This window comes from Lactuca virosa, chromosome 3 (assembly GCF_052849685.1).
Source record: "Lactuca virosa cultivar CGN04683 chromosome 3, Lactuca_virosa_CGN04683_v6, whole genome shotgun sequence".
Lineage (NCBI taxonomy): Eukaryota > Viridiplantae > Streptophyta > Magnoliopsida > Asterales > Asteraceae > Lactuca > Lactuca virosa.
Genome location: NC_136428.1, coordinates 73,174,443 through 73,188,240, shown reverse-complemented (window position 1 = coordinate 73,188,240; position 13,798 = coordinate 73,174,443). Strand labels below are relative to the sequence as shown.

Genomic DNA, 13,798 nt, shown 5'->3' with positions numbered 1-13,798 from the left:
CATATCCCAAAACTTGGGATACTATTAAGGCCACTGTACGAAAAGACAAATGCTCATGGAGACAAAAGATTGAAGCGCTCTGATTATGAGTTAATAAAAAGGATCAAGATGCAAGTTCAGAATCTCCCAGACCTTGAGATACCACCTGAAGATGCTTATATCATCCTAGAAACAGACGGATGTATGGAAGGATGGGGAGGTATAGTCAAATGGAAGAACAAAAAGGAAGGACCAAGAAGCCCAGAAAAGATTTATGCATATGTAAGTGGCAAGTTCTCAACAACCCAATCCACAATTGATGCTGAAATCAATGCCTGCATCAACACTCCGGAGAAACTAAAAATCTACTACCTTGATAAACAAGAAATCACTTTAAGGACAGATTGCCAAGCCATTATTAGCTTTTACAACAAAGCTAATAGCAACAAATCCTCAAGGGTCAGGTGGATAAAGTTTGCAGATGCAGTCACAGGAACAGGCGTCAAGATTAACATAGAGCATATAGAAGGGAAACATAATACACTAGCTGATTCTCTCTCAAGACTTGTTAACCTTTGTTTTGCAGAATGCACAGGAGAAATGAAACGGTTAGCAGCGGCAGCCCTTTACTCAGTGGAGGAAGTTCTACAATCCCCTTCTGCCTCTCAGAAGAATATGAAGATTACTTGCGAAGAAATCATGAAGACTTTCAACCACTCCCAAGAATCTTTACTAAAACAATCTTCACACTGGAAGAACCAGGAGCAATGTACAGACAATACCAGCTTAGAGCCAATCAAACCCCAATCAGAATGGATAAATCTGATGCATGGAGATCAGTCGCCCAAGATATCGAATTATCAGCAGCAAAAGAAGCGATCAAAGCAATGCGAAATTTACAAGCAATCATACAGTGCAAAGCTCAAGTCTGCTTTGGAAAAACAACAAGAGACAACCATTGGTCTGACCAAAAGGAAGATGTTCGAATCCAAAACAAAGAAGCCCGAAGAATCCTCATCGAACTGGAAGCCCTCGCACAACGATTGGGCCGCAATAATATCTAAGCCCATGGAAGCCTAAGACAATAACCAAAAAGAAAACAAATGCCGCTACAACAGCAAAGGATTTCTAGAAGATAGTGACAACCGTGATGACGATTCAATTTTTATTGTGGACCCCGGGTGGGATGATTATTGTCTAAAAACGATAAAATTGAATCGTCCCATGGATCCATACCTTTATCCAAAAGCTAGCAGGGCCCGTATGTGAAATTATTTCACATATCACGGGTTTTCAAAAGTTGAGTTGTTTGGATGTTCAGAAATCTTCAAGAAGTCCCCACCACTTGTTAAAAGTATCTTTATAATTATCAAGATTGTCGGCCACATGTAACAAATTAAATAATGGCCATTGTTTAAACGTCATCGCTTACGTTTTATTCTTGTCCAATAGTTTGTAAGCCCATCTATATAAGGGCATAAGTTCTAAGTTTGGGATCATCGAATTCATTCACCTACAATCACCACCACCACCATTGTAACAAAGCTTCCGCAGTATTTTATACACTAAAGTCCCAATGTTTTCAACAATTTGACAAGAAAATCATAAACTTTATTTTTTTGACAGTAAAGTCCTAATTGACGATTTGACAAGAAAGTCCTAAACTTTATTTTTTGACAAAAAAAATCTTAATTACCGGCTAACCGGAAAAAAAGGTAAAAGTGTCAAAAACTGGCGGTAATTTGGACTTTACTGTCAAAAAAATAAAGTTTAGGACTTCCTTGTCAAATCGATGAAAATATTGGGACTTTAGTGTATATATCCCCGTTAAGAATAAGCATTTTTAGGTAGTTGAAATTACAATTTATTGAAATGTTAGACTATGCTCAAATACAAGTTAGTTAAAGTGCATACTTGTTTAGACTAGTGTGATTTTGGGCGTGACGAATGACACACTTTGTGCCCACTTACAGGGTAAAGGGGCAACGCCTCATAATCTAAATGGTTTAGGAGGATTGTGAACACAAAACATGTGCACACTGCTGCTGCTGAAAGTTTTGTACTAAAACTTGGTCGTGTAATTTTGGTCATAAATATTTGGTCTTAAAATTTAAATGTTTTCGTTCAAACTGCCTTTAATCCCTAAAATTTATCGTTCTTGATGTTTATCCATTTTGATGGATCTGCTAACAGGAAAGTGTTTCACATGATCCAAATTCAATATTCAAATTTGATTATCTTGTCATGTTCAATTGGCTTATTTTGAAATTAAAGCATATGAAAGGTAGAGTTACTTAGAGTTTAAGTATTATGAAAGAAAATCACATGGAAATAGTGTTACTAGTTTTTCAAAAGCTAATTATGTTTGACATTATTAATCATAATTATCGTGTTGGCAACAAGAATTTTCAAAATCAAAAGGACTAAAATGTTATGAATTTAGAACTTAGGGACTTTATCTTCTTTTATCTAAACTAAACTAAACGACCAAACTCCAAAGTACCAATCTACAAAAGGAAGCAAAACTATGAAGATACACGGCCAAGATGGAGAACAATCCGGCTCCGGCTCCGGCGCCGACACCACTGAAACCACTGACGCCGCCAGAGTGGGAGTCTTTAATCGACGACCACCAGTACGGTGGATACCGCCGTGACCGCTGGATTTCATTGAACTACACCGGTATCTCTCTCATCGACCTCTGTCTATCATCCATCTCCCGCAAAGATCTCCCACTCAACCTCAAGCTACACCTCATCGTCTTCCTTGAAGAATACTTCACCACGTTTTTTCCATCGCCGGAATCCGATACCGAAACGGAAAACACCCTAGCTCGCTTCCTCGAAACACTTCGCTCCGTCATCAATTCTCCGGTCGACGGCGTTTCAGTCACTTATTCCCTCAAAGAACAGCTACTCGTATCAACTACATCTATATTCATACTTTCTACCATCGATAACAGCGAGGATAGTAAAACGCCTTGTTTGACTTACACAAGTCAACTCGAGGGTTTGATTGAGGTGTTGTTGACGGTTGTAAACCGCCCAAATCATGGTGTAGATCGACAGCTACGTGGTTCCGCATGCGAGTGTTTGCGTGAATTAGAGAGAGAATGCCCTAGCTTGTTATCAGAAACAGCTGGACATTTGTGGACATTATGTCAAAGCGAGAAAACTCATGTTGCTCAAAGCTATGTATTAATGCTAGCAAGTATCGTTCATGGAATAGTGATCTCGAAGGTAAACGTTTCAATTCTTACAACTTCAATTCCGTTGATACCATTCAATGTTCCCCAGTTTTTGATCGGAGGAGGTTCAGCCAGAGAGAATTCTGTTTTACCGATTAAGGAATTGAGGAGGGTAATGTCTTTCTTGCTTGAATGGCCTCCATTTTTGACACCTTTTGGGTTATTTGAGTTCATGTCCATTATAATGCCGGTGGCTGTAGCATTGGAGTTGCAGGCTTCATTGTTGAAGGTGCAGTTTTCTGGGTTACTTTATACATTCGATATGCTGCTATGCCACGCATTTCTAGGAATGTATTTGAAATTCCCCGAAGCTTTTAGTGGACAAGAAAATGAAGTTATCAGCCGTTTGTTGCTAATTTCAAGGGAAACACAACATGTTTTGGTTTTCAGAGTGCTTGCACTTCACTGGTTATTGGGCTTCATGGGAATAGTGATGTCAACAAGAAAGGTCATTAAAGAGAGAATCTTTGCAACAGCTTTAAGATTTTACCCAAGTGTATTCGATCCACTTGCTTTGAAGGCTTTGAAGCTTGATTTGATTGCATATTGTTCAATTTTACTCGACATGTCAAGAGTGGCAGATGCAAATGGTAATGGTCAGATGGTTTCTGATGTCCCTGTAGTGAAGCTATTTGAAGATGGTCTTGAATCTGTATCTGGTTTCAAATGGTTGCCACCATGGAGCACTGAAACTTCAGTTGCATTCAGGATGTTTCATAAACTTTTGATAGGAGCATCTTCTCATTCTGATAATGGTTCTTCCACCAGAACTCTCATGGAGTCCACAATCTTCCATGCTTCAGAGGTAAAATGTAAGATCTTTCATAGCTACATTCCACTTATATAGATTAGGTCATATTCATATTTATGCATCAAACTTCCATTGTGCAGAGGATGCTAGTGTCCATGACACTAAACTCTCAGGGATTGATTCCTGTGATTGTAGCTTTTGTGAACCGCTTGCTGAGGTGTCATAAGCACCATGTGTTTGGAGAACGTCTGCTTCAAACATTCAACAATCATTTGCTTCCAAAGGTCAAAGTAGACTATCGATTGGGATCTTATTTCCCACTTTTTGAAAAAATTGCTGAAAATGAAACAGTTCCACCAGGTGGATTGCTAGAGCTTTATGGTAAATACATGCGTATTTTAGTTGAAAAACATGGCCCAGATACAGGATTAAGATCATGGTCTCAAGGAAGTAAAGTTCTTGTTCTTTGTAGAACAATATTGATGCATCACCAAAGCTCTCGATTCTTTCTTGGGTTATCTCGTCTCCTTGCGTTCACCTGCTTACATTTTCCAGATCTTGAAGTCCGTGACAATGCAAGGTATCAAAGAAAACCAATCTTTCACTATTCTCACAAGGGTAATATGGTCATTTACGCATATTAATTACATTGCTATTTCTTGCATTTTCAGAATATACTTGCGGATGCTACTCTGTGTGCCAGGAAACAAGCTCAGACACTTGCTAACAACCGGGGATCAACTCCCCGGGATTCCACCATCTTCTCATTCTACCTCATTCTTCAACATCCAATCTCCAAAATTTTCTTTGGATTCCAAAAAATCAAAACATATTTCATCCTACATCCACCTTGACCGAGTCAAACCCCTATTAGTCAAACAATCTTGGTCCTTATCTTTATCGTCTTTCAACATTAGTAACAACAACAATCTTGAAGTCATCAGAGACAATGACACCTCATCATGGCAACCAGAAACCCCAAATAGTATTAATAATACCGATAATACCCCAATCATCCCTGCAATCGAAGGCCCAAATGAACCCCTTCGTGTAACCGATTCAAAAGTTTCAGAAATCGTTGAAATCTTGAGAAGACACTTTTCTTCAATCCCTGATTTCAGACACATGGAAGGGATCAAAATCGTAATATCATGTAACTTAAGCTTCCAATCAGAACCCTTCAATCGAATATGGGGTGGGGCCGAACCCGAATTGCTTCCCGCATTATATGCAACTGTCCTCAAGTTCTCATCTTCAGCTCCATACGGGTCGATCCAACCATACCGCATACCATTTCTCCTCGGGGGACCCACCAAAAAGAATACACCCGATTCCCTAGAACTCGTGCCAGCTGGCAACGGGCATATAAAAGAAGATGACAACTTCAAATCACCCGTTTTGATTGAATTGCAGCCACAAGAACCGACACCGGGACTCATCGATGTGTCGATAGAATCGAACACGGAAAACGGTCAGATCGTGTGTGGTCACCTCCATAGTGTTACCGTGGGGATCGAGGACATGTTTTTAAACGCGATTGTCCCCGAAGATGTTGATAAAGATTCGGTACCCGGGTATTACATAGATTTGTTTAACGCGTTATGGGAAGCATGCGGGAGTTCATCGAGCACCGGGCGGGAGACTTTTCCGGTGAAGGGCGGCAGAGGTGTTGCTGCCGTGAACGGGACACGGTCCGTGAAGTTTCTTGAAATTCCGGCGAGGGAACTTGTTCGAGGAGTTGAACGGAATTTAGCGCGTTTTGTTGTGAATGTTGTTGGGGATTCGCTTATTGATGTTGTGAAGGATGGAGGGGTTTTAAGTGATGTGGTTTTGAAAGATTGCGGTGATCTTGATGTTGTGGTGGCGGATTTGAATGTGGGTGAGGGCCCACTTTATTTGGAGTATGGTGAAAATGGAAATGAAAATGGGGGTTATTTGAATAAAAGAAAAATGGGGTGTTTTTATGTATTGATATTTCTTCCTCCGATGTATCATCTTTTATTTCAAATGGAAGTTGGGGTTGGATCGACTTTGGTTAGGATTAGAACGGATCATTGGCCGTGTCTTGCTTATATTGATGATTATTTGGAAGCTTTGTTTCTTGCTTAGACTCAGAGAGGTACTTCCTTTATTCTCCTTTTTACTGTATTGCCCTTTTGATGATGTTTTTTTTTTGGCATTGTGAAATGATTTAAATCTGTAAATTTATGTATTAATTATGTAGTTGAATTATGTTGTTTAGGAGATGTGTTTTTTTTATCCCTGATGATTTATTGAATAATGCAACGGATAATATTGTTTTTTGTGAAACAGTTGATTGTTATTGGTGTGTATTTTTTTATTGGACTTGATGGAAGGAGTTTCTTTTTGACTTGATGAGCTTAATGGGTTAAGCACTTAAGTTGGACAGCACACATGAATGTTGCCTTTTCACTTAAACCGGACAGAATGACCTGATGGGTTAAGCCAAAAAACTTGGCTTAATGTATTAACACATTTAACGCTTTACTTATTTGCCTTTCTTTTTTTGATCCCAACTCTGTTGATTAAAATTGTTAAAATTGATGAATATTGTTGAACTTGGTTTTTGGAATGGAAGGGTATAATGGTCTATTAGTCTCTTTCTCAAGTACCTTGTCATTTTCTAAAATATTATTTAAGAATCGTTTATGGAGATGGGGACAGTAGTTGACGGCAAAAGAAGCAGGGCCTAAATCACTACTGAAATATTTATTGAAAAAAGATGAATTGTTTTTGCTTCTGTTTCTTTTGGAGTCGAGTTTTGAGGAAACCAGTGAGGCTTGCTGTTTGTGGCCTGAAAGTTTATGGTTTTGAAACTTCCGTCGAGTTTTCATTGGCTTTATGAAAGTTGCAATAAATTTGGGATCTTTTTGCTTCAAACTTGCAACTTTTTGGCAAAATTTTCAATTAAAGTTGCTTATTTGTATATGATTGTTAGTTACTACAAACAATTTTGTTAAATTTTCAGATAAAGTAACTTCTAATGAAATTGTTTGGTGAACATTTCGACAAGGATTCAATTTTTGGTGAAATTGCTTGGTTGGACACAAATGTTCTTTAAATAGAAGCGCTATGACATGATATGATAACCAATCAAAATAACTCTAGCCATGGTACACCAAAAAAAATACAAAAGATCACATGTAAGGCGGATAAAATCTCAAATGATATATAATATATAGCTCTAAAATAACAAAGCTAACGACGAGGATCGTAGTTTCTTCTAGAAGCTGAAACGTATTTCCTAGAATCAGCTGTTCTATCATCTCCATGTTTATCTGATGAGTCTTGTTGGTCAACTGTTGACTTGCGCTTTCGACGGAGGAGATCTTCCACGTGTCGCCTCCACAAGGATTCACGATCTTTTCTAGGCATTTTGTTGTATCTGGTGTCGTCTTTTAGAAGCTCTTTGGCTGTTGACCATGAAGTCAAAACCGTCTTGCCATCTTCATATTCTTTTGTAGACGCTTCACTCGTTATCACTTCCGATAACAACGCTTTAAACTCATGTGCACATCGCTGAGACAACAACAAAATAAAATCATTTACGTAAAGATATTGTTTTTTTTAACTGAATGACCATTTTACCCTCAGAAGAGAAGTACTGCTGTTAATGAGGCTAACTTACATCATGCAATGACTTGACATGTTCACGGAAAAGCTTTTCAAGATCTGATTGGTCTAGATATGAATTGGCTGCACGCCCTTGAGGATCCTTCTCTAGCTTAACCTTTGCATCCGTCCATGAAACCTAAATCATCCAATTAATTAAATAGAATCATTATACTATCATAAAACTGTATCCAAAGTACCTGTGGATCTTTGATTGTTTCTACAAGTAATGCTTGATATGACTCAATGGCTTCCTTTCTTCTAGCTTTTGAACGCACCCTCTCTACTTCCTGTTCTTCTCTCTCTTTCCTCTTACGCAATGCCCGTTCTCTTTCCCTCAACTTCTCCTGTATTTAATAAATATATTTATGAACATGTTTTTCAAATAATAAATAATAATTAAATGGTGTACCTCCTCATCTCGTTTTGCCTTTGCTATGCTTTCAGCTTCATCTTCACAAACTTTTAACTCGGAAATATATTCATTAAATATAGCTTCCCTATCCTCATGCCTAACAGATTTGTATCGAGGGTCATTTCTTAAAATATCCTTAACCTTCAAGATCAAAAGTTGAAAAAAATAAAATAAATACACAATCTACTTTTGGTTTTTAGAAACTCAAAGGTATTTTTACTAACCTTGTACCAACGAGAAGTGGAGGAAATGTCCTTGTTATCCTTCAGCATTGACTTGAAAGTAGACACAGAGGCTGCACGTTTTGCACGCGCCTCTTCTTCAACAGACCTCCTTAGAGGAATAACCCTTAAACAGAAACAATATATTTTAGCTTCACCAACATACTAAAAAAAAAAGTACACAATAAAAGAAATCACCTTTCATTTAATAAAGCTTCACGATCCTTCCTGTTCAAGGCCTCAAACCGTGGATCATGACCCCATTTTCTTTTAAATGTTTGATAATCGGTGTGGTGGTTGATATCCTGACAGGATGATAACAAATTACAACGGCAATTTATTTTATTATGAAAAATATAAAAAATGAAAATATTTTGAGGCTTAAAATTAGAGACAGACTTAAAGCAAACCTCCTTCGCCTCATCCAGTAACCTTCTGTAGCCTTCGATTGCAGCCTTCTGAGCTGCTCGTTTTTCTTTGCGTTCTTCTTCAGCACGTGTTCGAACAAAATGATCAAAAATAGCTCTTCTTGCACTATAACTCGGTATTGCCTGCAAAACAATATTGTTTTTTTTTTTACACTCAATAAGTAAAAGTAAACAAAAACTTTAAAAACAAGAATCACAAACCTTAAAACGTGGATCAAACACGAATTTTGGAAGCTCCTTTTCCCATTTTGAAAATGGAGCCACTCCACGCTCCTTGAGCATCTCCTGAATATTCCATAAATATTAAATGCCAGTGCATCAACGAAACAAGTCTAAAGCAATGTCTGCTTAAATGGCTGTTTCTTTTTTATTTAATAGGCTTAATGGGTTAACCACTTGATGACTATTTTTTACTTAAACTAGACAGAATGACTTAATGGGTTAAGCCAAAAAAACCCAACTTAGTGCATTAAGACACTAACTTTTTACCTATTTGCCCTTCTTTTTTCCTCTAACTTTTATCATGTTAAAATTGACAAATATTTGTGATTTTTTTTGGAATGCAAGGGTAAATCGATCATTTAGACTCATTCAGAGTTTTAGACGGGTTATTCAGTCTAGAAAAAGAAACAGACCTTGTGTGTACAGCAGTTTATCCATATAAGCATCATTACAGATTCAGCTACTTTACCCATACAGGACTTGATGAAAAAAAAAAAAAACAAGAAACAGCCCCTAAGATGACAATAATAAAATGAATATAGAAGATACCTTAAATTGAAGGGCACGTTCCTCTTTGGTTGGTCCACTGTCCACATCCTCTGAATCTGAAGAAGTGTCTGATAGATTTCCATCAGCATTTTCATCTTTTACTTTATCTTTTCCATTCTCACTCCCTACTTGATCACCACCATTCAATTCAGACGACTTTTCTCCTCCTGGTGGGGTTGGGTGTGGTAAAGGGGCTGTGGGATCTTGAAGTTTCTTTTTTATCAAATCCAGTGCAGATGAAGATGACGACGTCACAGGTACACCTGATATTGCATCACGACCACCTGTGTGAATAGCAGGGGCACTCAAGCTTAAAGGACCAGATCCTTTTTCAGTTAAACTAGTATTTGGCACTGACATTGATTGTTCTTTCAAATTCAATACATCACTCTCTTGCTTTTTTCTTTGCTCGGCCACATCCGTTGGTATTTGCCAGCTGCTCAACTGATCAACCAGATAAAGATTATATTTTTCATAACAATCATCATGTTTTAAAAACGAAAATTTTCTAATACCAAGTTGAAAATAGAGCTCACTTTACCTTGGTTTTAGCATTGTAGTAGTATCTTTTGCCATCATTTGTGGTAACCAGTGACCAATCAGTGCCAGCACACTTCTCCCTGAACAAAATATAACAAATAAATAATGAAAAAGGCAGATACTTGACAATTAAAAGGGGCTAAGAGTGACGAAAATAATAAAACGAGTATCCAACTGAAGCATGTGAAGACTCACCACGAAATTGGAGTCGGTTGTGCATAAACTCTTTCAGGCTGCCAACAAGTACATATCAAGAATGTGAAAGAAAAAAAATGCAAAATTAGTTTAATTAGGAAAGCACATATATAAATCATGAAAGGATAAAATCAGCACAATACACCAAAGAACAGTTGACATGAAACATTGTACTTACCTCTCCCTTAAAACCAGGAGGTTTCTGGTAAGTAGACTGTCCTGTCACAGAATTATAATAGTACAAGATTCCTGTCTCAGTCCTGTGGGCTGACCATGCATCCAACTGTTCAACACCAACAGCATTTGCATGCTTGCTATTGTCTGCAAAAACCCAAACATAAATAAATAACTCAACTAAACCCCAGCAAATTCACTTCTGGACATTATCAATTAACTCGCACATATGACATACCAGTCCCTGGAGGTAATTCAAGTGGCATCACAGAAGCAACAGATGGCATGCTGTCAGAAGCTATGCCAGGAACTCCAGTGGAAGTACCAGGAGGCTGAGCATCAGATGGTGGTGGCATACGCTGAGCTGGCAATGAAAAGGAACCAGGAAAAGCAGCAGGAGGAGGATATGGTAAAATTGGGGGTCTTGACAAGCCACCAATTGGTGCAGGCTGAATCCAGACTCCTTGAGGAGGAGGATTGGAAGCATAGGAACCATAAATTGGCTGCTGTGAAGAGGCAACAGTGGTGTTAGGAGGGGGTGGTAGTGCTGATGCAGCTCTTCCTGGAGGTTGTTGAAAAGGTGGTCCAGATGGCATCCAGAATGTTGGTGAAAAATTTGTAGATGTGGGACCTAAAGTCGAATGAGGGACAGGTGGCGCAGAAGATACAGACTGATGATGTCCATTGTAAGAGAAATTAGCAGCATTTGATGAAGTGTCTCTAGGGACAGCAACAGGTGGAGGTGGTGGCATTCCTCGTATAAATGAACTGGGATGTGCCAGCTGTCCAGAAACAGGAGGTTGCAAAGATGTAGGAGAAACTGAGACATTCTTTGGCACTTCAGAGGCAACCACCTGATAAGGATGTTTATTACATTTCAGAACCAATGAACAAAGCATTAAATAAATAAATAAACAGGCAAAGGTTCTAATGGTCCACTCTTTGTAATAAAATCACAAGTTTTTTTATAGATTCCTATTACATCCAACTGGAAAAGAATATTGACATTTCATTCGAATGTAAAAGGTCGTACTTTAGAAGAGTTTACATGATAAGAACAAATCATATAACAAGTAAATGTCTGGATGGAAGTATAGAGAAATTCATCATTACCATTCTTGAATGGAATGACTGACCACCAGACACAGCAACTTCAGTTTGTGGAATGTTATATGAAAATGAAGGAGCACTGCTAGAAGAAATACCAGGAACAGGAGGTCTTGGAAATGAAGAAGAACCTGGTGAATTTATCATTGCCTGCAGTTATAATCAAAAGTTAGTTGACTATATGCACAAAAGGCTTGCAACAACTTGACAACAATATTTGCCTATTTGGGTAATGAAGTAATTGGTAAAAACACTTCCAACAAGCAGAAAAAAGATAGGTTCAGACTTCAGAGGGATCCACTAACAGTGTTAAATGATGAATGATGAGGGCTCTCGGAGTTTCTATTAGCATTTTGAGGCACGCTGTATGAAAGAGAAGGGATGGAGGCAACAGAGCCATGCATTGACTCAGTGCTGACAGTGTCTCCATCTTTTAAGGTGGGTGTACTGACAACTGAAGCAGGTGCAGTAGTTGGAGTTGATGGTGTTGAAGATTTTCCTTCAATGGGTGATGATGGTTCCATAATCTGATCTGCAAAATGAAATTGGAAAAAGAAAATTTACTTAAGTTCATCAAATATCGATTTTTTAAAACAACTAAAACTATTATTTCCATTTCAAGTGTAATATTCAAACCCAATTAAAGATTTGTGTCTCGATTTTGAAGTGTAATGTTGAATCCAATCTGACACGGACATTCTTATATAAGATGGTGAAAACAGAATCAAAGCTGGTGTTAATCCAAGTATTCTAGATTCACCATAGGTCATAGGATCCACACTTAAACCAACTCAAATGCACAATTATCTACAGACTGTATAAAAGTAAAGAGTGATGCATGATGCACCCAGTCATCACAATTTATCCTAATTATTATTACAAAATCCCAAATTATAAACAATGACCATGAGTATTGTTGACATTTGGATTGTAAGGCAGTAACAAAGCACTAGAATGCAAATATGAGAAAGCACAAATGGAGTCTTTACAGTAACCAGCAATATACAATTTGCATGTGTATTTCATTTACTTCAATCTAACAGGAGTCACAAATTGTATAATACAACAAAACACAGCCATCTCACTACTCAACCATTGAGCAAAAAATATTGATATTAAAAACCCATCAGAACGATTCAGTATGCAACAAGCGCTAGAGAGATTTATCTACACTTATAGAACAGAGCTTGTGCAGTGCCACTTTATCCTCATTCCTCAAAAACACAGGTGCAGTGTACTAAATCAGTGATTTGACATTTAGAACGTATCAGAACCAGTCAGTGATACCAGCTTCAACAACAATTATATCATGGGCCAAATAATTGAATACTGTTTTTTTTAATCATAAACAGTAGAGAGCAGTCTGACTCGGAACCTTTTAGATAATTAGGAGAGCTCAACAGTCAGAAGGTTACAAATTCATAAAAATTCAAGATCCTAAACAAGTATTTCTAATCAATTATCAGGAATTAAGTATTGTAACATGAATAAATACTTAATATATTCTTATCAGTGCAGAGATATTACACTTGTAAATGCAAACCAACCTGTGTCGTACGCCCACAGCAGAGAGAACCAAACAGACGCCGGGGCAAGCGATAACGGTAAAGGCGAAAATGAAGCAGAGGCGGAGCACACTTGCGACGGAGCAGTCGCACGGCGATCGGCGAGGGGGTTCACGGGCCTCTGTCTTGCTCACTCTTGTCGATTCGATTAGGGCTTTTTTATTTCTTTAAACCCATATTCGCTTCATTGGGTTGAATTATAGTACTATCACATGCTTATGGCTCCTGTTCGGGTTCTTACAGCCCCGGTCCGTCCGACCGATTGAAGTGTTTCCTTTCCAGCTTTACATAATTATTTTGAGAAAATGACAAAAATAGTCGAATATACTAATTACTTTGTGGAAAATAGTAAAAAAAAAATAGGAATTGCAAATTTGCCACATAAATCGCAGATGGGAATGGTCCATTTGCGATTTTCACACCCCATCTGCGAATGTACAAGTGGGTAAAGCACAACTGTGCTTTAGCCACTTGTACATTCGCAGGTGGGGTATTTTTTATATTTTTTTTTGTGTATATGTAGGGGTTATACCAGGCTTAAATCGCAGATGGACACAGTCCATCTGCGATTTCCTCTCTATTTCCATCTGCGAAATTATGTTTTTTTTTACTATGAAATCATTTGGTTTGACTACGAAATAACCTTACTATATATAAACTTTTGTAGAAAATTATCAGTTTAGTTGTTATTTCTTTAGGAAATTTTTTTAAAATCTCTCTCAAAAAAATGATTGAATATTTGGTTTGTCTTGTAACCGGTGGAAGATGACAA

At 37.9% G+C, this 13,798-nt stretch overlaps 2 protein-coding genes across 2 annotated transcripts; one reads left to right on the top strand and one right to left on the bottom strand.

The window, feature by feature from the left end:
- Positions 1-2,492: 2,492 nt before the first annotated feature.
- On the top strand, positions 2,493-6,328 carry LOC145165955 (AP-5 complex subunit beta-like protein). The gene is made up of 3 exons (XM_079084875.1): positions 2,493-4,031; positions 4,118-4,557; positions 4,649-6,328. The coding sequence occupies exons 1-3, from the start codon at positions 2,526-2,528 to the stop codon at positions 6,084-6,086; spliced, it is 3,384 nt and encodes a 1,127-aa protein (XP_078941001.1). The 5' UTR covers positions 2,493-2,525; the 3' UTR covers positions 6,087-6,328.
- Positions 6,329-7,084: 756 nt separating this feature from the next.
- Positions 7,085-13,216, bottom strand: PRP40C (pre-mRNA-processing protein 40C). The gene is made up of 16 exons (XM_079084874.1): positions 13,009-13,216; positions 11,767-11,993; positions 11,468-11,611; positions 10,593-11,208; positions 10,359-10,501; positions 10,181-10,218; positions 9,987-10,065; positions 9,446-9,889; positions 8,876-8,959; positions 8,657-8,797; positions 8,445-8,551; positions 8,250-8,373; positions 8,023-8,166; positions 7,811-7,957; positions 7,627-7,749; positions 7,085-7,517 (listed from the first exon to the last, which is right to left on the bottom strand). Exons 2-16 carry the CDS (start codon positions 11,983-11,985, stop codon positions 7,197-7,199), a joined length of 2,874 nt encoding a protein of 957 aa, XP_078941000.1. The 5' UTR covers positions 11,986-11,993; positions 13,009-13,216; the 3' UTR covers positions 7,085-7,196.
- Positions 13,217-13,798: the final 582 nt, after the last annotated feature.

Coding starts and splice junctions, on each gene's coding strand:
- LOC145165955 (XM_079084875.1), top strand. CDS start 2,526: ATGGAGAACAATCCGGCTCCGGCTCCGGCGCCGACACCACTGAAACCA. Junction 4,032..4,117: donor CAATCTTCCATGCTTCAGAG/GTAAAATGTAAG, acceptor TCCATTGTGCAG/AGGATGCTAGTGTCCATGAC. Junction 4,558..4,648: donor GAAGTCCGTGACAATGCAAG/GTATCAAAGAAA, acceptor TTGCATTTTCAG/AATATACTTGCGGATGCTAC.
- PRP40C (XM_079084874.1), bottom strand. CDS start 11,985: ATGGAACCATCATCACCCATTGAAGGAAAATCTTCAACACCATCAACT. Junction 10,502..10,592: donor TGAATTACCTCCAGGGACTG/GTATGTCATATG, acceptor GGGTTTTTGCAG/ACAATAGCAAGCATGCAAAT. Junction 8,960..9,445: donor AACGTGCCCTTCAATTTAAG/GTATCTTCTATA, acceptor TGGAATATTCAG/GAGATGCTCAAGGAGCGTGG.